The sequence below is a fragment of the Lynx rufus genome, unplaced genomic scaffold, assembly GCF_022079265.1.
Source record: "Lynx rufus isolate CCGP_SWC_20201006 ecotype Redwood Valley unplaced genomic scaffold, mLynRuf1.p SCAF_30, whole genome shotgun sequence".
NCBI lineage: Eukaryota > Metazoa > Chordata > Mammalia > Carnivora > Felidae > Lynx > Lynx rufus.
Genome location: NW_025814846.1, coordinates 6748879 through 6774489, shown reverse-complemented (window position 1 = coordinate 6774489; position 25611 = coordinate 6748879). Strand labels below are relative to the sequence as shown.

Genomic DNA, 25611 nt, shown 5'->3' with positions numbered 1-25611 from the left:
CTAACACAGAAGAGTTCATTTTTAGAGGCACTTAGTTACTGTTCTATCTATGCTGTAAGTGTGGGACTTTGTATAAATGCCCTTTTTGAGGGCCAACAATTTCAATACACTTTTACTCTGTGACCCAGGTCTGACACTGCACAGGGAAAATAATGTTAAGCTATCCAAAGAGCCCTGCTCAGGTTTCCTCCTAACCCTTCTCTGCCTTCCCCTAATTTTCTTCTCCTCAGGTCTAACACTGAGGAGGGCATAGTCTTAAACTGAAGTGGCACTACAGTTAGTTCTCAATGGAAACCAAACCAGTTCATTTTGGGAAACAGCTTGCCTTTGAAAAGACTTAGCATATTCAATGTCTATCATATTGTAGCTAGCTATATACATAGGCAGATTGACTATTTCTAGTCCTGGTTTGTATATCACTGAACTATAGTACTTTGCTTTATCCATTTGTGGGATTAAACAATACTGTTTAATGGTTGTAAACTTTTATAAAACCTCTTTGGGTTTTTTGTTTGACCCAAACATAATGTAAGTCTCAATGACAAAATACACAAAGCCAACCAGAGTTGAGTGGAAATATATCCTGTCCCCAGTTTTGTCTACCCCTATAATGCAGGTGCAATGCTTTGCAATGTTCTCACTAGCATGAATGTGCTATACTCCTTAACGAGGTTTTAATTTGTTTCACTTATAATCATGATTGAAAATGCTGTATCATTGACAACAATGAACTGTTACCACACTTATTTTCTGCATAAACTATTTGTCTACTAACTACTAATGCCTGTGTTTCTTTAAGAACATCAACAACAAAAGCCATATTACACCTACCTATCTATACACACTCTAGTTAACTTCTAAACTTAAATTTCTATCCTTGAATTTAAATAAAAACTTGAAACTACAAAAAAAATTCTGTCCTTGGGACTTGCATCTTGAGATAAGCTGTAAGGAGAGGGATCTCTCTGAATGAGTTCATCTGAATTTTATCACAATAAGCATATGCCTTCTTCTATCTTTGTATACTAACACAGCTCCAAGTGTTAATCATCTTGTGTTTCCCACAGGGCTGGACTGGGGCCAGGCCTCCACTCATGGGTCAGAACTAAGTGGAGGCCTCAGGGCCCAGGCTTAGTTTCTCCTCTGAATATTCTCAGGGCCACAGAAATACTCTGTTGGACATTAGCTAAAATATCAGAGCTAGAAGCAGCTTGGCACCCTATACGTTACAGAGAAGTCACAGGTGGAATGCTCAGCTGCATCAACTCCATCACGTTATAGGTGTGGGAACTGAGGCTACAAGAACTGAAGAGATTTGACTAAGACTGAACAGGGAGTTAATCGCAAAGCCACTACTGGAACCACAGGCTTCATTGCTCCCAGGCCAATGAGCCCTTTATTACAGTGGTGTCTGCTCTTCCCTCAGGCTTTTTAGGAGTTTCCTACCCTCACCCCAACCTCCCTACCCCATGCACAATCCAGGCCAGTCCCATTCTAAAGGCAGAGATGACCACAGTTGCTGCAGGAGAGCCCAGCCTAAGCCTTTCGAAGGGGCTATTCATAAATCTGAGAATATTTCTTTTATCATCTTTTTGGGACTAAGAGTGTTCATCTCTCCTTATCTTTTTTCTGCCTCCTTTCACATTTCTCAGGCATACATGTATTACGTTTTTAGAACCAAATAGTGACCTGGTCTATACTGGGCTAGGGAAGGACAGAGGAAGAGTACAGTTCCTGTCTTCTAGAACTTGCACTCACATGAGGAAATGAGGCACACTTACAGAATATGTTAATAAATTAAGACTTTCTTGGAGAGCAGTGGCAGCCTGAGTGTTTGGGGAGTGGTAGAATTCCAAGAAGTGGCAATTCAGTATCCAATGTCTCTCCCTAGTAATAGGTGGGAAATAACTAATTTGACCATTTCCTTCTCTAGCTCACCTCTCTGGCCTCAGGACCTATCATGTTCCAATTATCCTGGACTCTTCACTGGTGCCCCAACATGCCATACTCTTTCTTATCCCTTCCAAATTTTTACCTTACTTCTCTGATTTGCCTTTGAAGACTCACTGATAATGTTACCTCCTCCATTCAGCTGTCCCACCTCCTCCATCAAGCATTGTTAGTGCTTATCCAGTGGGATCTTGAACAATCCTTCTATCTTATCACTTGTCATTTTTATAATTATGTTGGCATGCAGACTCCTCTACAAATAAGGCAGTTCTTTAGAAACAGAAACTATGTTCTTCACAGATAAATTATCAGAAGGGGTGACTCTCAATTACTGTTGTTGAATGAACAGTATAATCTACATTTCCTTCCCTTGTTCCCCAGTTAAATGTGTACAGTCCAAAGCCTTTTTCTAATCCATCTCTGATCTCTAGTCAGAAAGAAAAGGTCCAAGAGCACTTGCTTCCTGGCCGGTCCTCCCTTACCCCTTTCCCTCACCTGACTCAACCTCTGACCCCATCATCTAAAGCAGCCCTTCCCAGAGACCTGGCTTCACAAATCCCAGGTTTCAGGACTCCAGCAAATAATGGCCTTTGACTCTGGACCTGAACTAGAAATGAGCTCATATAATCTGTTTCTCATCTTTAGGTCAGTCTTTGAAAGCCAGGGGGAATCACTTTGTCCTAAGTTATACAGACCTGAGTCCTGGGTTCGAGGTCCACAAATCCTGGCATGAACCCACATGGCTCACACATACAAAGCATGGTACACTTTAAAGAGCAACTTCATATCTATTACCTTTTTTCTGATCCTTACAACAAGCCTGTGAGGCAAATATTACCCTCCTACAGATGAAGAAGCTGGCATAATTTACCCAAGGTTGCTCCCATGAGTGGTGGAATTCCCTGGAATCCAGGTCTTTAGGCAGATTTTTTTTCCTTTCTATTCCAGTGATCTCAAACTTCAGCATGCATCAGAATCACGTGGTGATTAAGCCAGATTTCTGCCCACCCTTAACCTTTCTGATTCAGGTCAGTAATGGGGTTCAATAATTTGCATTTCTAACAATTACCCAGATAATGCTGATGTTGCAAGAAACTTGGATCTATATACTATTAACTTGTTTTGTGCCCTTGGACAAATCCTTTCTTTTTGTCAGCCTCAGTGTCTCAATGCATAAAATTAGGTGTTAGACCAGCATGATTTCCAAATTTTTGGCAAAAAAATATCTTACATACAATACCAATACATACATAATATATAAAATCCAGGCAGCTCCAGAGAAGTGGTAGAGGGGAACCACAAGTTTGCAACACCCATCTTCACATGGAGCAGGTGCTGAGCTACATCACAGAGTACATGTTCATAAATCTCTTGGCTATATGTGGCTTAGATGCTCTGGGATCCTTCAGCTCTGACATTCCACAATGTCAAAAGACAGCATTTACCATTGTGGCAGGGGTGGGAAGATTTGGAGGTAAACTGACTTTGTGTTAACCAGTGGAGACTGCTCCGCCCAATCCTAATGCTTGGGTCTACACAAGATAGGAAATCTTAACCCTGTTGGGCTGTTGGACTGATGGACCCTTTGATAATCTTATTAGATCTGTGGGCCAGTTCTAGAAAAATGATTATATACACATACCCACAAAGATATTCTGGATATCCTTTAAGAGACGTTGGGGACTTCATAGGGATCCTACCTCGAGTTAACATTTGACAGTGCTCTGGCGTAACATTTCCACTAAATTCCTCCTCGGAATTTTCACAGCATAAGCCCTCTCCTTTTTTTCATTATTCCTTGGCTCCAAGCTACCCCTTGGGCCAGCTTCTTGTATGAAATGTTGCATCCCTTGCTTCCCCTTGTCTGGGCCCAACTTGGCCCTATAAAGATGCACTCTCTTGCTCAGCTATCACTCTCCCCAGAATTGATAATACCATAGCCAGACTTTACCTCAACCTCCACCCTAAAAAAAAACAAAGAACTTGTGGTACACCAGAGCTCCCTTAGGGCACTTAGCAGAACATCAGGTTATAATTGGCAACTTTTGTCTTTTCTCACAGGCAGAGGGCTCTGAGGGATGTGAACATGATTTATTCATCCCAGTCTCTTAGCAGCTCAGAGCTGACACAGTGTAGGCACTCTTGAGTGTCTGAGGGAATTGGGTGACCACAGAGAAGGAGCTCTGGGCCACTCCATAAGATATTCTCTGTCTCCAATGCCTACTATAGTAAAGTCCACTCTATCTTTCTTGGCCAAAGGAATGGAAAAATAACAAAGGATTCTCTTTGGCTTTCATTTGCTGTTTAGTGCCCAGTGAGGGTAAGCAAGGAAATGAACCAGAAGCCTGCTAGGTAGCATCAGGAAGGCCTGGATCTTCCCACTGTCAGGGAGGTTCTGAGCAGATTCGCCTGATGCTGGCTGGGCTCTATAGACACCAATGCCTCGCTTATGGGGCCTAATGCTTCTAAGTAAGCTGGCCCCATGCTACAGGTCATAGAAATGAAAATGGTTTGAATCAGGAAGAAAGTATGAGTGGGGCCTAGTTGTGAAAATGACTAGGGGTAGTGGGCCCAAGGGGCAAAAGGACCAAGCTTCTGCTTAAAGTCCTGTTACGATCCCACATTCTCTGCCGCCCCCTAGAATAAAGGGAGAACTACACTGGTTTGCCCCAGCACACATCCCCTCATCTAACAAACATCAAAACTGTTTATTTTTTATTGTTTCTCAGAACAAAATTAAAAAAAAACCAAAACAGTCAAAATTCCACTCTGATGGAAAGTTGAGCTGATACGGCTGATATGGACTGTCTTCCAGGTTGTTTCATGGAGCGTCAAGTGCACTGGGGGAAGAGCAAGGGGACAAGAAGGGCAGGAGTGAGGGACAAAAGGGGCAGGGAATGGGTTGTTGCCCCAGCAGGGCTGAATAAACACTTTGCACCAGAATGGGTATCAGAAGAGCTGTAGGCCAGTTTTGAGTCCATGCAGCTGGCCCTGGCTCCAGAGAAGGCCCTCCAAGTTGCTGCTGCCGTTGCTACTGTTGCTGCAGTTGTCACTGCCCATGCCACAGCTCAAGCCAAGGGTGCTGTGGAGAGAGGGGGGAGGGGTCAGTCAGGGAAGGAGGCAGCTTTAGGCTCTAGAAGGGCTAAGGGTATTTGATGCATGTGTGTCTATGGAAAGGACCCACCCTCCTGCCTAGTTTTACAAAGAAGAGTATGGAACAAATCTGAAAAACTATTTCAGATGGCCCCAGGGATAGTTTTGCCTTCCCCTCAATTGAGATGGAGGGAAGGAGTAGAACTTTTCAAATGAAACTTTATTCAGAGCCCCAGTATATAAACCAGATCAAAGCAGAACTATTTCAGTTGAGGTAGGAGGGAGGACCCGTAACCACCCCACCCCAGGAAGATATTGAAAGTGGCCACCTTAACAGGTCTTTTTCTAAGGCCCTACATCTTGGGGGCCCAGAGTACCCTGAGCTGGATCCATCCCACCTCCAACAGCTGGTTAAGGCATCCAAGGCCAGGACTGGGCTACAGGGCTAGGCCCAGATCCCATCCCAGGATTGCAAGGTTACTCTAGGGAGAGGACTGCCTTCTCCCTCCCTGGTGCTGCTCAGAACACTCATTTCCCCTGCTTCCTGCAGATCAAAGGTCCTTCCAGGTAGATGAGGGTGACAGCTGAGAGCAAAGCCATCATCCTCCCCTCAGGCAGATCCATGGTTACAGTACTGCAGCTGAAACCCTCAGAGATGATCTAGTCCCATCCCCACCCATCGTCTACCATCTTACAGATAGGGGGACTGAAGCCCAGAGATGCAAAGGGACTTGCTCAAGGCCACACAGTCAAGTCAGGGGTGCAGCTGGGGTGGCATGCTTGCTCCAGCAGAGGAAGCCCCCCTACTACAGGAGGTATGGGAGCTGGGCCCACTCCCCTTCCTTTTGGAATTAACAGCTCTACTTACCCACACTTGATACCGTGGTGCTCATCAAGCACATTATTCAGCCTTATTCAAGGGGAGAGGAGGTCTCTCAGACATGTGGGCCCCACTCCCAACTATAGACTATCTGGTTTTCCCAGCTGCCTCATCTCCTCTCTAAGAGGCCTGCTGTCCCCTGGCCTAGGACAGAGAGTCCATAGCACTGTCTTGGCCCTGGCCTGTTGCTGCGGCCCCTGGGTTCTATAGCCCTCTCCCTGAATGTCCAGAGGAAGATGGGCTCATTTCCCAGGGAGTGGGCAGGCAGCACAGGGGAAGACCCACAGAGGTCTCTCTCTGGTGCTCATAGGATTCTCCCAGTCACAATGGCCCCGCATTCCAGAATGTACAAGCCCTCTGGACGGGCTCCTTTGTGTTACCAGCAGACACACACACACACACACACACACACACACACACACACACACAAACTGGATGCAATCTGAGAGGGGTGCCAAGCCAGCTCTGTGAGGCTACCTCAATACCACCACCAACCTCGCCCCCCACCACCAACTAGGGACTGGGAATCCTGGAAAATGCCCAGCCAGGGACTGGAGCTTATCCATCACTCACTTAGGCCCTGACTGGGGGAAGCTACCTTCCCCACCCATCTTGCTTTGTGTCTCTCCCTTCCTCCCTCCCTCCCTCCCTCCTGCAGGAGGCAGAGAAAGGGATAAGAATTCCTGCTGCCATTGGCACTCACCCAGTCTTGCATGTTGGGGGTTCCAGCCGCTGCTCTAGCACAGGCTGGTCCAAAAGATACATGGTGTCATAATTTTCCAGCATAAGCTCTGCTGGGTCCTCAGTCTGACCTGGCATTAGGCCTAAGGGAAAGGTATCCCATCGTACATCTTCTGTGAAGCCAAGGGAGGAAGTAAAAGTGGGTTGATTAGATAGTTCTCAGAGTGGTGTACAGGCCTAACTACACGGTCTACCCACCCATTTCAATTAGCCTCTCAGCATGAGATTTCTGTGCATGTCCAGCCTCACTCCTGTCTGCATCATTTCTCATGAGCTCCTCTCTACCTTCACACTCCCCACCCCTTCCATACTCGGCTATTCACTCTTCATTGCTCTTATCCCCTCTATGTGTTCACACATACCCACACAAGCCACCACAACCTACTCCCAAGTCCACACATGCCATGCACACAACTAAAAACATATTTGTTCTCCCACCTCCCCAGATATGTCCCCAACATAGACATAGACAAGAACAACTTCTTCAGACCTGGCTGTATCACTGCCTCAACTTCTCACCTGCTCTGTACACACATATATTCTGGGGAGTCTGGATACTCCAGAATTCCCACACCTCATCCCCAAACCCAGATACCTCAAGAGTATGTGAAAGGCCTAGATTTCCTGCATATCTACACACAATCCCCACCCCCAACGTGTCTGAATGCCACATTTCTTAGTGGCCTTGCATTTAGATAGATACACACACACATACCCCACCTCAGAGTGTACTCTCTCTCAGAGGTATTATACTCCCCCTGTCCCTTTGCAAGGTCTTACTGCCCCCAGATATACACACACAGAACATCCCTTACCTAGGAAAGGGGTGCCTTATTGCATATCCCACTCCCCACTGCCACCTAAATATACACACTAAGGCATATAGACTGACCCTCCATTCAATGAGTGCTCCCAGTTTCACTCTGCCCCCTACACCTCTCATTCACAGGAATACAAGCCAGAAATCTTAATGTCTCTATATCCCCAAATATGTGTATGGCCACACAGAAGCAGCAATGGAAAGAGGGAGAATAAAAGACTTTAATATCCTGCCTTTCCACTTTCATAAACCACTCCCCTACCACCCCAAAGAAATTCCACTTTAGAACAAACCATATCAGGCACAACCCACCCCCTCTGTCCTACCACTTAAACACCCTCTACATAGTATTATAGTAAAGCCTCATCCCCACCCTTACACTGGTGCATCCAGTGTTTTCAAGCAAAGCCTTCATGAGCTCCTCCAAGTAGGTCCAATTTCAGGCCTTCTGCATCTCCTTGGTACCCTAAAAGTTCTCTGTAATAATGCCCTGGCATTCTGGGCTAGCTTTTTATGTTATCCACAGAACCACACACCCTGACTCTTTTCCAGGAAGGAAGTTGTGCCTATCTTAATGCCCTGTGTTGCCCTATAAATACAAAGATGCCTTCGCAGACAGGGACCACTTTCCCCATGTCTGTCACTGACCCGACCATCTTCCCTTCCCTCCCCATCAGCAGCATCCCCAACCCTGTCTACATCATGGCCCCTGCCTCTCTAGCCTGACATCCGTGTACATGTCCCTCAGTGACAACACAGACACACACAGGCTACCTCTGGATGGCTGTCTCACTGCCTGTTCTCACACCTTTATACACCCACCTCTCATTGCAGAGATACCCCTCCCTCACAGAGATACCTTCTGTCTCCCTTAGGTCTCAGTGACCCTGCCTCTTCTTCCAAAAACATACATGACCATGTGTACATCTATTCACAGATTCATAGCATCCACTTCACAATGACTTCACAGTCCCTACTCTCTCTTTCTCACATACTCATACAATTCTGCCCATGTCAATGCCCCTCCCATTCAATATTTACAAAGATCCCAAACACGGCCCTCCTTGTACTAAGGAGTTCTCTGCCACCATGCCTTTCTATATGCAGCATGTGCAGGCAGGTAAACAGACGTAAACATGTTCCCCTACCCCTAACACTCAGTGCCTTTATGCCCCAGACCTTCCACACATGTCCACACAAGAGCAAAGGCTCCACCTTTCCCCCTAAGTTCCTTCACTGTCTTCCCCATCTCTCCCTATTGTTCCCTAACATGCCTACCCTCTGCCACACCCAGTCCCAGCTGTTTTCCTTCCCTCTTTCAGGTTCCATCATACTGACTGCCCTGCATCTACCCCTGCCTCCACGGTATACACATATACACCAAAATGTTCTTTCCTTCAGGATCTCCCTGCCTCAAGGTTCCTATCCCCTAACCTAAACAAAGGCACTCAAAACACATCCATTAGCAGGAACAGATTCATACACCCCCACTTTCTTATCACCTAATTCTTTCTTTCCCCCTCTAGGCTTTGTTCCATTAACTTGTATGCTCACCCCAAAGCCACAACACTCCTTATTTTCACTCTTCTGCTTTCCCTTCCACTTCCTCTAACTTAACACCTGTTTTCCTTCTCATATACACAGCAAAATTCTGTCTCATCACCACCCAGCCCTCATGTGTCCATACACATTCACATATAAATAGGAAGCATTATTTGTCTACCTGCTCCTGGATCACTGCATACAAAAAACAAATGCAGAATCATATATATCCACCCACCTCTCACTTTCTCCTCTGTGTTCTGCTGCTCAGTGCCCACACCTACACCATCCCCTCTGAATGTGTTCTCTGCATGAAGCATCCAGTAGCATGATAGCTCTTAGGGCCTGGAAGCTTACATACTGTCTTAAAGGGGAAGAAAGCCAGGTGCCACCCACACACCAGACTGCCTCCCAGACCTGCCTCATACTGGCTAACCTCTGCTACTTTCCATCTCCTCTAGGGTGGAGGGAAGCCTCAAGAGCCAGCCAGAGAAGGAAGATTGGTGTAAGAGAAAGTGGGAACCAGGCTTCTTACCAGAGCTAATTTGCCATGCAGAGCCCTGTAAAGCTCCTGTTTTCTGGGCCAGGAGCCTGGAATTCTCAGCAGTGGAAGACTCCTCAGCAGAGAAAGGCTCTACCTCCATTCTCTCCTCCTCCTCCTCCTCCTCTTCATCATCATCATCTTCATCCTCCTCCTCATCCCACTTCTGGTCATCGTTTTCCTCTTCCTCCTCCTCCACCTGATTTTCCAATACCTCTTTCTCCTCTTCATTTTTCTGGAGATCATTAAGGCTGCCCTGCTCCTCCTGCTGCTGGGGTTCTTCAGATCCAAAGCTGGAACCAGCTGGTTTGAAGCTCCAATACAGGCTGTCCAGTGTATATGGAGACTTCCCAATGGGGGAGGCCTCTGAACCCTCCTGTACTAGGCTGTTTTCTCCACTCTGGGTGTAAATGGAACAGATTCGCAGCAGCTTCTCCTGCTCCTCATCTGGCAGGACCTGTCCCATGGCTTTGAAGACACTGAGCAAAGGGAGGGGTGGGGTAAGAAAGATTCAAAATCTCAAGTCACTTTATACCCCAATACTACATGGTTTGAAGTTGGTCTCTTGAGTTTCCAGACCGGCCTCTGAAAGGCAGTGCAGAAGAACATACAAAAACAGAAAGGGCCCAGGGACCCTGAACAAGCTCTGTGATTCATCTCTGTAGCTCACTTCAATCCTCAGTAAAATGAGGATGGCACTTGACTTAAAGGGTTGTTGGGAAGAGTAAATAAGATAGTTCACATAGAATGCCTGGCATAGTGCCTAGCACACAGCGAGTGGGCATGTAATAAATGATAGCTATTAGTCTGTACTAAATGCTGTGTAAATACACAAACTAGGCAGTAGACCTACAGGGCTGGACATGGGAATGGCAGATCCCTCTCTTCCAATGGCTTAGCTGAGCAATTTGTCCTGAGCTTCAAAGATATGCCTGGAAGTGTGCTGAGCAACTTATACATGGAATACAAAATTTGATCCCTTTTCAGGAACAACTACAGCCCAACCTGGAATGGAGGAAAAGAAAAAAAGTCAGTGGTTGACAAGACAAAGCAAGATGTGGGGTGGGGAGGCCACATGAGCACTGCAGACCTTGGGCACTACAATAGCTAAAGAGAGGCAGAGCACAAGGAGGGCAGGAAAGATCAAGGGAGGGCTTTATACAGAGACAAAAGTGAGCACACTGTACTGGGTACATGTAGTGGGAGTAGCTTTGCTCCAGGGGAAGGGCTGTGCTGGGGAGCTGTGGGAGAAAAAGAAGACTGCAAAGGTTAAATGTGCATGTTGAGCACAGGGGGTCACCTGATGACTCTATGCACAGCTGATGGCTCCACCTCTGAAGATCACCATGGTGCCTGTGTAGAGGATGGCCATGTGGAAGATAGACTAGATGGGGAAGCCTGAGGACAGGGAGACCAGGGAGCGAGTGAGGGTTGACCTAGGGCACTGACTATGGAGATGAGAGGGAGAGAAGCCATGAAAGACAGACAGAGTAGGGTTTGGTGGCCGGATGGTAGGAGTTGGGCAAAGGGGAGTTAAAGATGATGATAGTGTGCACATAAAGGACAGTGCAAACAGCAAAACCAACAGACACAGAGCCAAAAGGAAGGAGAGCTCCTGGGGAGGAAGAGGATCAACATCCCTTGTACAGCCTCATATAGAACCAGGCACCTGGTCACTGCTGAAGGCATGGATGGAGTGGACAAATAGTTTCCTTCTAGGGGTATTGAGTTTGTGAACTGTGGGTCATTCATGGAGGTTGTCATATGCTCAGCAGGCTATTTGGCCACATATGATCTCTGGTCACTGGGGGTAGGGCTGGGGACTAGTGACTCTACTGGGACACCCTTTCTGCATGGCTAATTTCATTACTCCAAGAGGACACTGGCTCAAACTGAACTGATATCAGCTGGCTGGGAGAAGTTCTTAAAAAGTTTCCAGCCTTGGGGCACCTTGGTGGCTCAGTGGGTTAAGTATCTCCTTTTGGCTCAGGTCATGATCTCGTGGTTCATGGGTTTGAGCCCCACATCAGGCTCTCTGCTTTGCACACAGAGCCCACTTCAGACCCTCTATCCCCCTCTCTCTCTCTGCCCCTCCCCCACTTGTGCTCATGCTCTTGCTCTGTCTCAAAAAAAATAAATAAATAAATAAAAACTTTAAAAAGTTTCCAGCATTTTTGGAGGAAAAGCCAGAGAGAAACTCACTGTGGTCCATTAGTATGCTTAATAATGAATATTCCCAGGCACTTGATATTGGCAAGATGCTGTATCACCACTGTTTATCATTACCCACATGCTATCTCAAGCTGTCTAGTCTAACCACTGAAGTGTGGGGGTGATATCAATCTTAAAATGCATCTCTCTCCTCAGGTTTGCCTGGTCATAGGTCAGGTTGTGGAAAGAATGTGGATTTTGGACTCTGTCCCACCATCAACAAACTATGTGACTTTTGGATAAGTTACTTCACTCCTCAGCGTCTTAATGTCTTTCTTACCAAATAAGAAGACTGTTGTGTCACATGATATTGCTTCTACAAAAAGCACAGCACCATGTCTGACAGTTATTTGCCAGTGGTATCTTTTATTTTTTTCCTCCCAGGAAAACAAAGCCAAGTTCTGTATGTGCCTACTAATATATACTTTTTGCAATTGTGCAATCTAATGGAACATTCAGTGTAGAAAGAGACAGGAGTAAGGACAGGATATCTGGATTCTGGTCCCAGTTCTGACTTGCAGTCTTACCACTGACTTGCAGCATAATAGCTAGGGTAATACTGTGTCTCAATCTGTGTATTGGGTGATTAGGACTAGATTCACTGATTATCTTGGAAATGCAGAATCTGTGCACAAGGAGTCGTACCCAAGTAAGTTGCAGTTACTGCTGGTATGTGTCACATCCCTCTGGTATGCTTGGATTGGGAGAAGATCTCTGTGGTCCAGACTTCTCCAAGACCAGCAGCTTCCACTCTGCAGGCACTTAGGATTGGAAAGTACCTTAAAGGCCACCTATCCAAACCTCTGCATGCTGGTCTTTTCATTCCCTCCCCCCATTACATTCACATGCCATGGTCTTTCTAGACTTTGAAACTTTGTTTATTCTTTTTCCTGTTGGAATTTCTCAAATGCCCTCACTGTCATGCTTTCCTGAACCCTCCAAACTTTTTTGGTTCTCCTCCCAGTGTCCCACCCACCCATATCACTTCTCTTTAGAGCACACACATCTGTCAATTTAGCTGTTTGGTTCAGTTCCATCTCCTGGAGGTTTTGTCCTGGCTGACATTTTCTATAAAGCCACATTTTTTTTTTCTTATAAGCTACCACTGTACCAATGTCATCAGGTTTCAAGAAAGACTTGCTCACTCAATGGAGGGATCAGGGGACTAAGAGGGTCTTGGCATCCAGACTCCCACTTCAATTAGTCCCCAGGCACAGAGTTAGCTCCCACCAAAGACAGCACTGCCGTCAATGAGACAGCAGAGTATAGTTTAGTTCAAGAATGTTTACTGAGGCCTATTTAGGACCTGGATCTACATGGTGTGTTAGGGCACAGATGGCTAATACAGAGCCCTTACCTTTGAAAAGCTTAAGTCTGATAAAGGGAAGGAAACACTATGATAAGTAGAGATGGTAACACAAAATCTCAGATTTTGAAGTCAGCATGACAGCATATATAGTGAAGATAGGGAGCAGAAGAGGATTACTTCAGGATTGGGTTGGGAATAAAATGAACCAATTCTCTTTTGGCCTGTGGGCTATCCACGGGGACATGTCTGACACACAGTCAAATATAGGAGGGTGGATCTTGGGGGTAAGGCCAGGACTAAAGAGATTTGGGCCTTGGTACTTTATAGGAACTAGGAAAACAGCACAGGCATTTTAAGAAGGGAGTGGTAAATAGCCATAATGCAGCAACAGACAAGAGTTGACTGGATTTGGTAATTTGGAGGTCGAAGCAGTTTTGGGAGTAAATGTCAAATTATAGCAGGTTGAGGAATAAGAGGGTAGTAGGAAATCAAGACTATTGAGTATAGACTACTCTTTTGAGATGTTTTGATGGGGGAAGGAAGGAGTGATAAGCTGGTAATAACCCAACACAAGGATGCAGGGTCAAAGGAGATTTTGCTTGTGTTACTACTGTTTTAAGATGAAAAAAAAAAAAAAAACCCCGAGGCATGTTCATAGGTTGAAGATTAAGAGTGAGTAGAGCAAAGGAGAGGCAGGGGTAAGGGCCCAGAGATGCTGGCAGAGGTGGCTCCAGGGCACAAGTGGAAGAGCAGGCTTTGAGGTGGGACAAAGCCACCTCATCCCAAGATTAGCAAGATGGTTGAATGTAGCCGCAGATTAGTTCACGAGGACTGGACCTCAGGTTGAGGGGGCCCTTCTGGATGTTTTCCTGTGCTTGAGGAAGCTACGGTGAAATGGGAGAGGGGGAGGGGCTTGAGGTCAGTGGTAAGGGTTTAGAAAAGTGGGGAAATGGGAGAGAAAGTGGGCAGAGAACAAGTAAAAGAGAACAGTTCAGACAAGCTGAACTGAGGCCTGCCTGAGATTAAAAATCATACTGCTGTAATGGCATCAATCCACAGTGATATGTGGTTTTTTCCAGCAGAGCTCAGCTACCCAGGCTGAGGAATGGGGAAGCAGAGTGAGTCAGATCAATCCCAGCTCAGGGGTTTGCAAGTCAGATACACCAAAGGATGGGCAGAGCAGAGGGTCCTGATCATGAGTGGTTGAAGCAATGAACAAAAGATAGGATGGAGGGGAAGCAAGGTTGAGGGAGAGAGGAAATGGAGGAATGGAGGTCTGGATGCAGGCAGAGGGCTAACATCATGGGATGCAAGGATGAGAAAATGAAGGTCAAGAGGTTATGGTCACTGAGAAGAATGTTGGGATGTCAGGTTTCAGAGGCAGAGGAGCTCTGAATGATGGAAATGGGTTGCTGAGTGTAGTGGAAAATGAAGGTCACTAGAGTTGAAGAGCTGAAGAGTATCAGATGAGACACTCAAATGAAACAGATATTGCTCCAGAAAGCAAGAAGACAATTGTGTGCTAAAGGCTTCCATGAGTATGAGGGAAGTGACCCAGGGTCAGAATATGACAGAGAAAAGGAAAGGGAGACAACCACAGGTATTTACAGGAACCAGTGCAATATTCAGTTTGACTATAGCACCCAGGGTAGACTGGGTAAAGGGGAATACAGGAGGTATGGTTACCATGATAGGTTGGGGCAGAATCTGAAAGATGTTTGAATGTCAGGCTAAGAAGCCTAGAGGATGGCAATAGGAAGCCACTGAAAATCAGTAAGCACCTATGAAAGGCACACAAAGGAGAGGCATAACAAAGGAGAACAGCACTGGGCTCAGAGTCAGAAGACTGGGTTCAGTAATAAACAGCAGCTACCATTTATTGTGCACTTACTCTGTACAGGCCACTGTGCTAAGCACTCTGGGGGTGGAAGGGGGCATAGATTATCTCATTCATTCTCATACTGGACTCAGTTCAGCCAGGTCTTAAGCTGTGTGACCTTAGGCAAGAATACCATGCCCCTCCCTTATCTGGGACTCAGATCTCCCACCTGTTAGTAGGAGGGGAATGGGATTCAGAGTCTTTTGCAAGAGCCCTGTCCAACTCTGCCACCCTAGGGCTGTGTGGCCCTGAGGCCAGGGCCTCACCCTCTTACCAGATGGAATTCAAGACACTTACAGCTGAAGGAGTTGGGAGCTAGCCCAGCAAGGTGAGCCCAAGCAGGACTCAACCACCCGGGGCCAGTCAAGGGAAGCAGAGCAGTTGAATAGCCTCCAGCTCCTTCTTGCTTCCCACTGGCTTGCAGAAAATCGGCGAGCATTCCGTCCTGACAGAGAAGAGAGGGTTTGAGGAGAAGGAAAAAGTAAGCCCCCCACCCAACCTTGTACTTTTAAAAGCTTGGCTCTGTCTCTCCCTATTCCCCCAGACTCCCCACTCTATTCCTCCCAATTGCTCAAGCATTTAGGCCCTTGTGTCCCAGACCGAGTTTAGTTGGCCCTGAGAAAAAAAAGCTACAAGATTTGTCCACTGCTATTATGGTGCCCTCCTGGGCAAGCCTAAACATTTAACAAGAAATGTGTCAGCCTGGTGCTATTCAGCTGAGAGCTGAGAACAATGGCAGATGCTCCTGCCTGGGCTGTGTTAGGCCCTGGGACTAGGGCCAGACTCTCTCACCAGTCTTGGTGTTAGCCACAATCAGTTCAATGGTCCATCTGAGGATGTAGGTGGGCCGGATCCCACTGTCCCCCAAGGTTGGCAGCTCGGAGAACATCCTCTCTAGCAGGGCCTGCGTGAAGGTCTGGGAGTGCAGACCCCTGAGCAGGGGCTGCCAGAATTGAGAAAACGGCTTTGGCACCAGGATGTCACTCAAGTCCATGTTTTCTGGTTTGTGAGGGATATAGGTTGATAAGGAAAGGGGAGGCAGGGGCCGATGGGAGACCGGGAGGGAGGAGAGGGAAAAAGGCAGGGAGGAAAGAAGAAAATGAGAGGGAGAGAGAAGGTGTAGAGGAAGGGGAAGAGAGAGAGGGAGGAGGGGGGCCCACCAACAACAGAGTTGCCACCAGAGAACAGAAAGAGAAGAGTAGAACAGCAAGGAGAGAAACCAGTTAGTATCTGGCAACCAACTGATTCAAAACAGAGTATTTAAAAAAAGCTCTGGTTCTAGCTTCAGCTTTGTCAATAACTCACTGTGTAACTTTGGGTCAGTACCTTCCCCTCTCTGGACCTCAGTCTGCCCATCTGTAACATGAGGATGTTGAACTAGATGACCTCACAAGGCCCTTCCAGTTCTGCTGTTCTAGCTCACTAGCAAGCGACTAAATCACAATTAACATAGCACAATAATAACATTAAGACTTATCCCATCCCATCCCATCCCATCCCATCCCATCCCATCCCATCCCATCTTATTCCATCCCATCCCATCCACCCCACCCAATTCCAGGCCACCTAAGAGTAGCCCAGAAACTGAGTTATCAGTGGGGCTACTTGTCCTGCTTATCTGAGACAGGCTTCCAGAGGCTATGGAATGGCAGGAAACAGCCTTGGGCCACCTACCCACCAGTAAACACAGTACTCTAAGACTGAAGTAAGTCCCCAGGACCATACCTTCACAGTCTATCTGCAAAGCTGCCAACTGTTCAAATGTGGGGATAAGAAAGCCATCATCCAGAAAAGCATCCAACACAGCCTCCCTGAAGCAAGATGACAATTAAGCCAACTAAGCAGAGAGAAGACCCTCTTCTACCCCCCACCCACTCCCAAGGCACCTTATGCCTCTGACTCAGGTGGGCAAAGCAGCACGGGGGGAAGCAAAGGTAACTGACAGTTGGATCTCATGCCTCAGCCTTCTGGGACAGAGGATGGGTCAGAGACTGGGATCAGTGGGTTCTGAACATTTACCAAGCACATGCTGATCTAATGCCCATAATGAGGGCAGTAGCAGCTGAACAAGCCTGAAAACACAGATGGAGAAAAGTCCCAGGCCCACAGAGAGTTAAATGACTAAGGTCACAGAGTCAAGGGCTTTTAGACTTTAGCTACTACTCAGTCTTTTTGTTTCTCTTGACAGTCCTCCAGTCTCTTATCCTTCCTCTTCTACATGGTTGCCCTCTTTCAGATCCTAGAAACAGAAACTTTGGGGACTCAGTTGCTGGAGTAAACATAATCCTTAATCTCAGGGACCTCAAGAACCTAGAACTAAGTTATAGAGGTTGAAAGTACAGCTTTCACCTCATGTAGCTAAAAGTGAAACCAACAACAGCCAGCTGTATTCTCCTGAGCGAGCAGTTTCTCCAAGAGAGGTTCCCCTAGCTGACCAGGCCTAGAGGTGGAACATGAGTTCCCAAGGTGACTCAATGCCCAGAGGCATTGTCAGATCATGTTGTCATGCTCAGATCCCTCCCTCCATCAGGCTTGAGGTGGAAAGGGATATCCTTCCATCCATCTCCCACCTCCTCAGGTCAGTATCCAGGAAGAGCACTTAAAGCAGCCAGCCAATTGCCTGCTCAGCATAACCAGGCAGACATTACAATACAGAGGTACAGGAATAGTTGTCCCAGCTGCTGGGTGGCCTGTGCTGAAGGGTGCCAAGAAACCTAGGGTGGGCAGACACTGATAAAACATCTTTGGAACTAGTAATATCCTGGGAATGAAGAAGACTCTCAGGGCAATCCCAACCTCCACTGCAGGCTCCCACCCAGGCCCACCCTACCACATATACAACCTTTCTAATACTCTCTGTTCCATCCCATATTTCTTCCAACTCTTCCTAGTTTGGAAGGCCTAGCAATGCTTTCATTGGTTCTTAGTGGAAGGTTCCCCAAAGTCCTTTCCAGGTGAATTTAGGTAGCAAGAGCCAAGAACTAGGTAGGAAAGGAATGGATAGACACTGTTTGTCTGCTCTGGATTGAACTGAGCAGTATTTTGAGGGTAGGGGGGAAAGAAGGCGCATGGCCACACTGAGCAGGGAAGGACTTACTCTTTCAAAGAGCCAGACCCTGGGAAGGCCTCTCCTTTGTTCCCCTAACCACAACTATTCAAGGGATTAATACTCCCTGATTGCAGTTCAAAAAGATCTGCAGTGCCCACCATATCTTTTACCTCAAAGTTGGACAAAGGCTAGACAGTGAAGTGGTAAAGAGATGAAAGGCTTTTCCTACTTGCCCAGAGCTCCACATGCCACTTGACACAGAGGAACAAAGCTGGCCAGGGGACTGATGACAGCAGACATTCCTGTCTCTGGTCATTTTAGTGATTCAGAGTAGGCAAGCTCTACCTGGTAGCTGGGAGGGCCAAGAGAAGGGGGTCATGCAGAACACAGGTCACCCCACAGGGGATCAGGATTATCCCTAAGATTTCCTTATAGCAGAGGTTGGCAAGCTGGGATATGGAAACCTATTTCAGTGAGGCGGCTAGAGTAGGCAGCCCCTAATTATCTAGTTACACACCTGTTCTCACATGTAATGCCCTTGAGCTCTGCCAGGATGCATTCTACAGGTGGAGACAGGTTGTTCCATGCCTTAACAGCCTGAGGTAAATACCTAAATTTCTCAAGCACCTGCCAGCAAAGAGGTTACCATGAGAAAGGTGGTTCAGCCAGGCAACCCTCTCCCACCCTTCAAGGATCCCTTCCCATAGGACCTCTCAGTACCTCCCTTCAGGGGTAGGACCACAACTCCCTTACTGACCCCACAATTAAAATTATCCTGACCTTCAAATGCCAGACTTTATTTTCTTCTTCCATCTCCCTCCTTCTCTTGAATTTCCTGTGGCTCCCAATCACCAGACACCCCAATACTGAGATGTACAGTGGGGCATTTTGTTGGAATTGGGCCAGAGACAACTGGGCCCAGGAATTAGGGGAAGCAATGGGTTATGGAAGAAAGGGAATCAGATGACCAAGATTCGAATTCTGGTTCTATCGCTAACTACATATGTGACCTGGGGCTAGTCCCTTCACTAATCTGTGGTTTCAATTCCTTCATCTGTGAAAAGGGTCAAGCTGAATGGTTTCTAAGCTACCTTCCTTCCTGCTAAAATAGCAACCCTCAAGTTCACCTGATCTAGGAAAGTTCCTGGGTGCCATATGCTTATCAGCTGCAGTACTGCAGGACTATGCAACCACCTATGCCCAGTTGTTCCCTACCACCCAGTGGGGCAGATATCCACAAACTTCCATCATCTGCTCTCTTCCATCGGTGTGAAGGGTCAACAAACTGTATTCTGCTTCTCTTGTTTCCTTCCTAGTTCCCCCCTTTCTCTTTCTGAGAAGTTCCCTCAAGCTCTGCCACTTTTCTTTCAAATTCCTTCTCAGGATTTCTCTCAGGAAGCTGGCAAGAAGGAAGAAATGGCTGGGGCAAGTGAAAATACACAAAGTCAAGGGTGCTTTCTTACCTTAAACTGCTCCTCTTCGTATAATACCAGCAGTTCTCGGGCTCTTTCTGAAAACAGAGTATGAAAAGATAGGGCAGCCCAGCCCTCTGTTCCTCATGGGACTGTGAGTCCTTCTCACCTTATTTCTTGAGTTGTAAATTTGGAACTAGAATTCTTGCCTCTCCTACTTCACAGGGTTCAAGAGAAATGGTATGTGACAGTAACTTTTTAAGCTAAAACTCACTACAACCCCAGAGGATTTGCTGAGCCAGGGAAATAACCAGTGTCAACCCTAAGTCTGGGCCTTCCAGACTCTTGAGCCCCTCTATACTGCCTCTGCCCCCCAAGGACACCTACCATATAGCTCTTTATGTCTCAGAGCCTTTTCCCAATGTGAATCAACCTCTTTGTTGCTTTCACTGTTTCCATCAACCCTGACATCCAGTTCTGCACCTTTCCCCTTATCCTTAGGCTCTGTTCTCTGTTCTGTGATGTCATCAACAACAATGTTTTTATCTTCCTCTTGGTCTTCTTCATCTGTCTCTTCCCTATCCTCCTCCAACTCCCAGGTTTCTCTCAGGCTATTCTCCAGTTGGCGGCACCAGTACGTCTTCTGGAGCCAATTCAGAACAAAATAACAGCCTAAACAAGGGGAGGAAGAAAGGAAGTGTCATATGACTAGCCACAGGCAAACAGCTCCTAGCAGGCCCCCAGTCTCATAAGCATTATGGGAAGACCCCAGGGAAGAGGCTTAACTCTAAGAAGGCACACATCTCAAATATCTAGAAGCAGCCATTCTTGCTCTGGGTTATCTCCCTGTTCTTTGCTTTCTCATGCTCACCAGCAACTTTCCTAGAAGAAACTAATACCAGTATTAGAGATGGGATGCCAAAAATAACATAGGGCTGGCAAGCGAGAGAATAGGGACCCAGACCCACTAGCTAGTTACATGGCCTTGGCTGAGTCTCTTCTCTTTTCTAGATCTCAGTTTCCCCAACATGACAGGGCTAGGCTGAATCAGTTAGGATGGGGTGTCTAAAGAACCTCTGGGTTCATGACATTTGATGGTTCACACCTCTCAACCTGCCTTCCATTCCCCTTTAGGCAAAAAATTTAAGGGGATGCCAAAAATTAAAGTAACCAAGATATCAAAACAGGATCAGAATAGCATCCTGCCAAGCCATAGTGGAGTCTGAAGCAAAAGGAAAAATGAGTAATGGTAATCCTGTCTTTACTTAATTTTTTGCTATTTTGTTCATTGTGGGTTTTTCCACATTAAAATGTTATTTAATTCAATTACTGAGCTTTTGACACCCACTTAAAGTTTGTGCCCAAAACAAGTGCTTCACTTGCCTCTCCCTAGTTCTGGCTCTGACACCAGTTAAAGACCCTCCTCCTTCTTCCTCTCCCCACAGTGCCACCCAGTCCAGGCTCCTGGACTTAACTATGATAGATATACTTCCTGAAGTCTCACCTCTGCGGCAGTCATTTATATGGGGCATTTTCTTGTGAGTCAACTCATGGCGAAGTTCAACAATCCAATCCGGAATGTTTACCTGATTGTGAGGGAGGTGTGAGTACAGAAATCAGACAATATTAAAGTTGGAAGGGACCACAGAGATGAATTAGCCTGGCCTCCCTGCATTTGACAGAGACATTGAGGTCTTGATGAGGTTCCAGTCTTAGTGGCAGAGCCAAGATTATAAACAAGGTCTCCTTATTCTTTTTACTCTGTGTAGATGATCTTGAAAATCAGGAAAGATAATCTGCCTCCTCCAACCACCAATGACCCTCTTCCACTAAAGAGATTCCTATGAATGGGCATTAACAATCACCTCCAGCCTTCCTCTGCCTTGTCTGTATTAGTCTGAATCCTTGGGTACCCTTTATCCTTCCTCCCTCTCTCCCATACCCCTTTTCAGGAAGTTCTCTTGATGACTGAGAACCTGCCTGCCCTCTGGGCCTCTACACACCTCACATACTCAGGACAGGAATGTCAGGCATTTTCATGCTGATTGGTTGAGTTTATCTCCTGCCTCAGACTGCCAGCTCCCAGAAGGCAGGCATTGTGACTGCCACCTCTTTCTTGTCCTCACCCAGTGGAGCATTCCAGTGCCTTAGCTTCACTGGCCTACTCCAAACAAGCTGGAAAGGCCAAGCCACTGAAGATAGCAGCCATGAGCAAGGGAGCAAGTCTGCTACTTTCAAGCTGGAGGCTGAGGCTCTGGGGTTCTTGCTTGGCTTGGCTGGTAGTGGTGGGATGAGCTAGTCTGACTGCGTGCCCACATCACCCCATGCCCCATTTAGTAAGGCAATTTTGTCATACACACCTCCTGAGCCAGGAACTTGAGAGGGAGCTTGACAAACTTTGTCTTCCTCTCGGAAATGAGATTCACAAACCTGGGGTTGGGGTAGAAATAAGTGGCATAGCCCAAGAACTGTTTTACTCAAACCAGTAGGGCTTCAAAACACCTTGCTGAGTTACTGACACCTTGCATTTCTACAACCTTTCCAATAACTGTTCTGCCTTGTTCTTATGACTGGTATCAGCCAGCACAAGGACGTCTGCCCTGTACTGAAGCCATACAGATGAATAAGATACTGCTCTGGCCTTGAAGAGGTCAGTCTAGGATAAATATTCATGGCACGACATAACATACTATGCTAGATAATATTTTATAAATGCTAAAACAAAAGACTACCTACATCAAATGATATGGGGAGCCCACCTAAATGATGGATAAGATAAAAAGAATTAGGGAGGACCTCAATGCACACAAAGGAAACAGCAGGAGATGAACAGACTTCAACAGATGAGAAAATTCAGTGGCAGCCTTTTTCCTGATGTGTATGAAACAGCTAGAATCACTCTGAATTACTTTGTAAATCAGGAATTCCCCGCCCATGTGTCCACTTCAACTCAGCAACCTTTCAGTGTTCATGGACAAAAGGGGAACATGATGGTGCTAGGTATATATGAGGGAAGGGTTGAAAAGTCCACATTAAGTCATAGCCAAGGACATCAAACCATTCAGAGAAGTTCATCTGGGTAAAGGGTAAGAAAAAAAATTAAATTGTCAAAGCTGGAAGAGATTCACTGAGATCACTTGGTCTAAACCACCCCTACCCCACATTCCAGAAAAAGAAGGAAAGAAAAATGGAGGATAGAAGGCTCTCAGGAAAAAAAAAAAAGAGAGGAATGTGTGTTGACAGGGTGTACCAAAAGCTGTCAAATCAAACAACCACAGCGTGACCCATACAGAGGGACACATGGGGCTTTTTGTTTCAGGCAGCACGTAAAGCCAAGCTTTGCTTATCAAGTGTACCCCCACCCCCATTCCTCTACCCACCCCCACTCCTACCCCTGTAGATCTTACCTGACCAATGCCATGCCATAGAGCAGTCTAAGTTCATCAGTGCCCAAGCCACCAGTTACATCCATGAGCTTACAGCGTACCAGGTCAGCAGTAGAAGCCACTGCCAGGGGGAGTTCGTTGCCTAACCTAAAGGGCCACAATCCAGCACCATCACAAAGGTCCCTTACCCTGATCCACCCTCCCCCTCAGAACCTAGGTTGCTGTAAGTTATTCCAATTATATAACTGGACTGGCTCAAGAGTGCATGACAGGACACAAATCAAGTGGGAAGGGGGAGGTTAATGTTCCTAGGATCCAATAGTATACAGCGCATGAGAGGCTGGCTAGGGTATACAAAGGACACCTAACTGCTAGGCAATCAACCAAAAATTAAATGTGGACATTCCTCTTTCTTTCACTCTACAACTTCAACTCATTCAGTTAGAGAAGACCTTATCCTTTGCTCCCCAATCTTACCAACTGGACTGAGGCGCCCCATTCAAACGTGGTTTTGTTAGTAAGCACCCCCACCCCAGCTCAATTCAACTCAGAAATACACCCTAGGTTGTTAACCTACTCCTTAAACCCTGGCTCGGCAACGCTGGTCCCTACAGCATCCTCCCCAAGATGGAAGAATGTAAGGGTTAAAGCTAGATTTAACAAGAGGGTGGCTCAGGCACACTCCCTTTCTTTCTTTCTTTCTTTCTTTCTTTCTTTCTTTCTTTCTTTCTGCAAACGGGATTAGTACCAAAACTTGGCTGCTTGACTTTCCCCCAGGCTCTTGGGAAAGGGGCAACGCCCAAACCACTCATAAGGACGTTAGACATTTAGGAGAAGATTATAGAATAGGGCCTTTATCAGAATCCTACAAAGAAGAGTTGAGGCTCCACCAGCTTGCAAGAGGGCTGAGCCTGCATCCTTACCTGCTTCTCCACACGGTGATGCGGTTCAGGGCGTACCGCTGCAATTTATGGTCGTCACAGAACAGATATACCATCACCTGATCCCACTCGGCCCTACTGAGCCAGGCGACCACGATGCGCTGGGCCCAAAGTGGTGACGACCCTTTCTCTTTGACGCACTTCCCGCACCACGCACTCCACACGCGATCCATCCCCTAAGGACCCACACCTGTCCAGGCCCCCGGATTCCCACCGGACACCAGCCTGCAGGCCCCCAGATTCCCACCGGACTGCAGGCCTTGTACTGGACCGAGCGGCTTTCAGTTCAACGCGCTACCCTCGCTCCAAACCACCGCCCTGCCAGCAGCCAATGGAAAAGCTTGACCCAGACGCAAGCCCGCCTTCCAGAGTTAACGTGGCAAATCGTAACACGAGGGCTGGGGCCAACCTAACCACAAATTGGGGGCACAGCCTCGCCAGCCGGAAGTGTTCTTTTCTCAAAGCAACCGTACCGGCTGCAACCGTTCAGCCTCAAGGTTCCGCTAATTCCCTGGTTGCTAATGAGCTTCAGTCCCAGACCCTGAGGACGCGTCTAAACTTCGGGAGGAATTTTAGTTTGTGCCCTTTGGCAGGCAGGGGAAAGATCTTGGTCATTCTGTGTACTGGGATGCGTTTGTAAGTATGTTTTCATTACAATGAATCAGCACCTGACCCAGAAAAACACTATGGACACTGAAGCAAGACTACAGAGAAAATATTGAAATATTTAAAGTTGGGTTGAAAAATCTGCTTGGTTTTCTCATCTGTGCAGTGAAGGGCTTAGGCTGGGTGATCTCTAGATTCTCGTCCATAGCTGGAAGTTGTAGGATTTTACTCTGCCATCATTCCGCTGCTGTGTTGGTTTCAACATCCGCATGGGTATACTTAGTTTTTCTGCATAATTCCTTAGGATAATGGAGTTGCGGGGTGTGGGGGAGGATTTTATGAAGCCCTTCTGACTTCACAGGATGGCTAAAATGTGTTCAGGGTTCTGCTCCAATCTTTCTCACAGAAGTTGTTTTCCAATCTAACACTTGAGGGAGAACTACTGATATCAGTCTTAACAGCATCTCTTTGAGTAGCAACACAATCCAATCCGATCTCCATATGTGCTTTCTCCAGCCATTTTCTCCTAAGATGTGGTATTCTCACATGGTTCAGGATCTTGGCTGCTTACAGGCAAAGACAGGGAGATTGATTATATGGTTCCTTGAAATCTAATCCAGTCAGAGGAGCTGCCAAATCTAAATCATTTGTGAACATTTTGGGGGTTTAGAGGCTAGTTTTGGATAGGGCTTTTCCATAAACATGCCTATTCTTCCCCTTTCATTCTCCATGAAGTTGATGGTCTCCCTATTTCATGTGTTCCAAGAAAACTTGACCAAAGTACATAACAAGAGTACCATGTCTAATATGTGACAAATGAGGCTTGATACCTGTTGAGAATTAGGGATTTCTGGGTCAACAAGTGTGTTAAGTAGTGATAGCTTTGAGGAGGCACTATATTAGTTTCTTGTGGCTGCTTTCACACATTTCCACAAACTTGGTGGCTTAAAACAACAGAAATTCATTACCTCACAGTTCTGGAAGTCAGAAGTCCAAAATCAATATTATTTGGCTGAAATTGAGGTATTTTCAGGGACATAGTCCCTCTGGCTGCTTTAGGGGAGAATCCATTTCTTGTATTTTCCAGCTTCTGGTGTCTATTGGCATTCCTTGGCTTGTAGCCATATCACTCCAGTCTTCAAGGCCAGCATCTTCAAATGTCTCTCTGTTCTATCTTCATTTCACCTTTTCTTTGTTTATGTAAGATCTCCTACTACCTCCCTCTACTATATGTGATCACATTCAGGGCCA

The 25611-nt window shown here is 46.6% G+C and overlaps 1 protein-coding gene across 3 annotated transcripts; it reads right to left on the bottom strand.

Annotated features, from left to right (window-relative positions):
* Positions 1–4639: 4639 nt before the first annotated feature.
* Positions 4640–24057, bottom strand: LAS1L (LAS1 like ribosome biogenesis factor). Of its 3 annotated transcripts, XM_047092542.1 has the most exons (14): positions 23737–24057; positions 22835–22960; positions 21788–21857; positions 20932–21013; positions 19815–20099; positions 19479–19525; positions 18533–18642; positions 16692–16777; positions 16272–16322; positions 15759–15965; positions 15264–15411; positions 9562–10046; positions 6627–6777; positions 4640–5032 (listed from the first exon to the last, which is right to left on the bottom strand). In XM_047092542.1, the coding sequence occupies exons 1-14, from the start codon at positions 23925–23927 to the stop codon at positions 4900–4902; spliced, it is 2172 nt and encodes a 723-aa protein (XP_046948498.1). In that variant the 5' UTR covers positions 23928–24057; the 3' UTR covers positions 4640–4899. The 3 variants fall into 3 exon arrangements, with proteins under 3 accessions (XP_046948498.1, XP_046948499.1, XP_046948500.1); XM_047092543.1 differs by lacking the exon at positions 16272–16322; XM_047092544.1 differs by lacking the exon at positions 6627–6777 and having other exon boundaries at positions 4930–5032.
* Positions 24058–25611: the final 1554 nt, after the last annotated feature.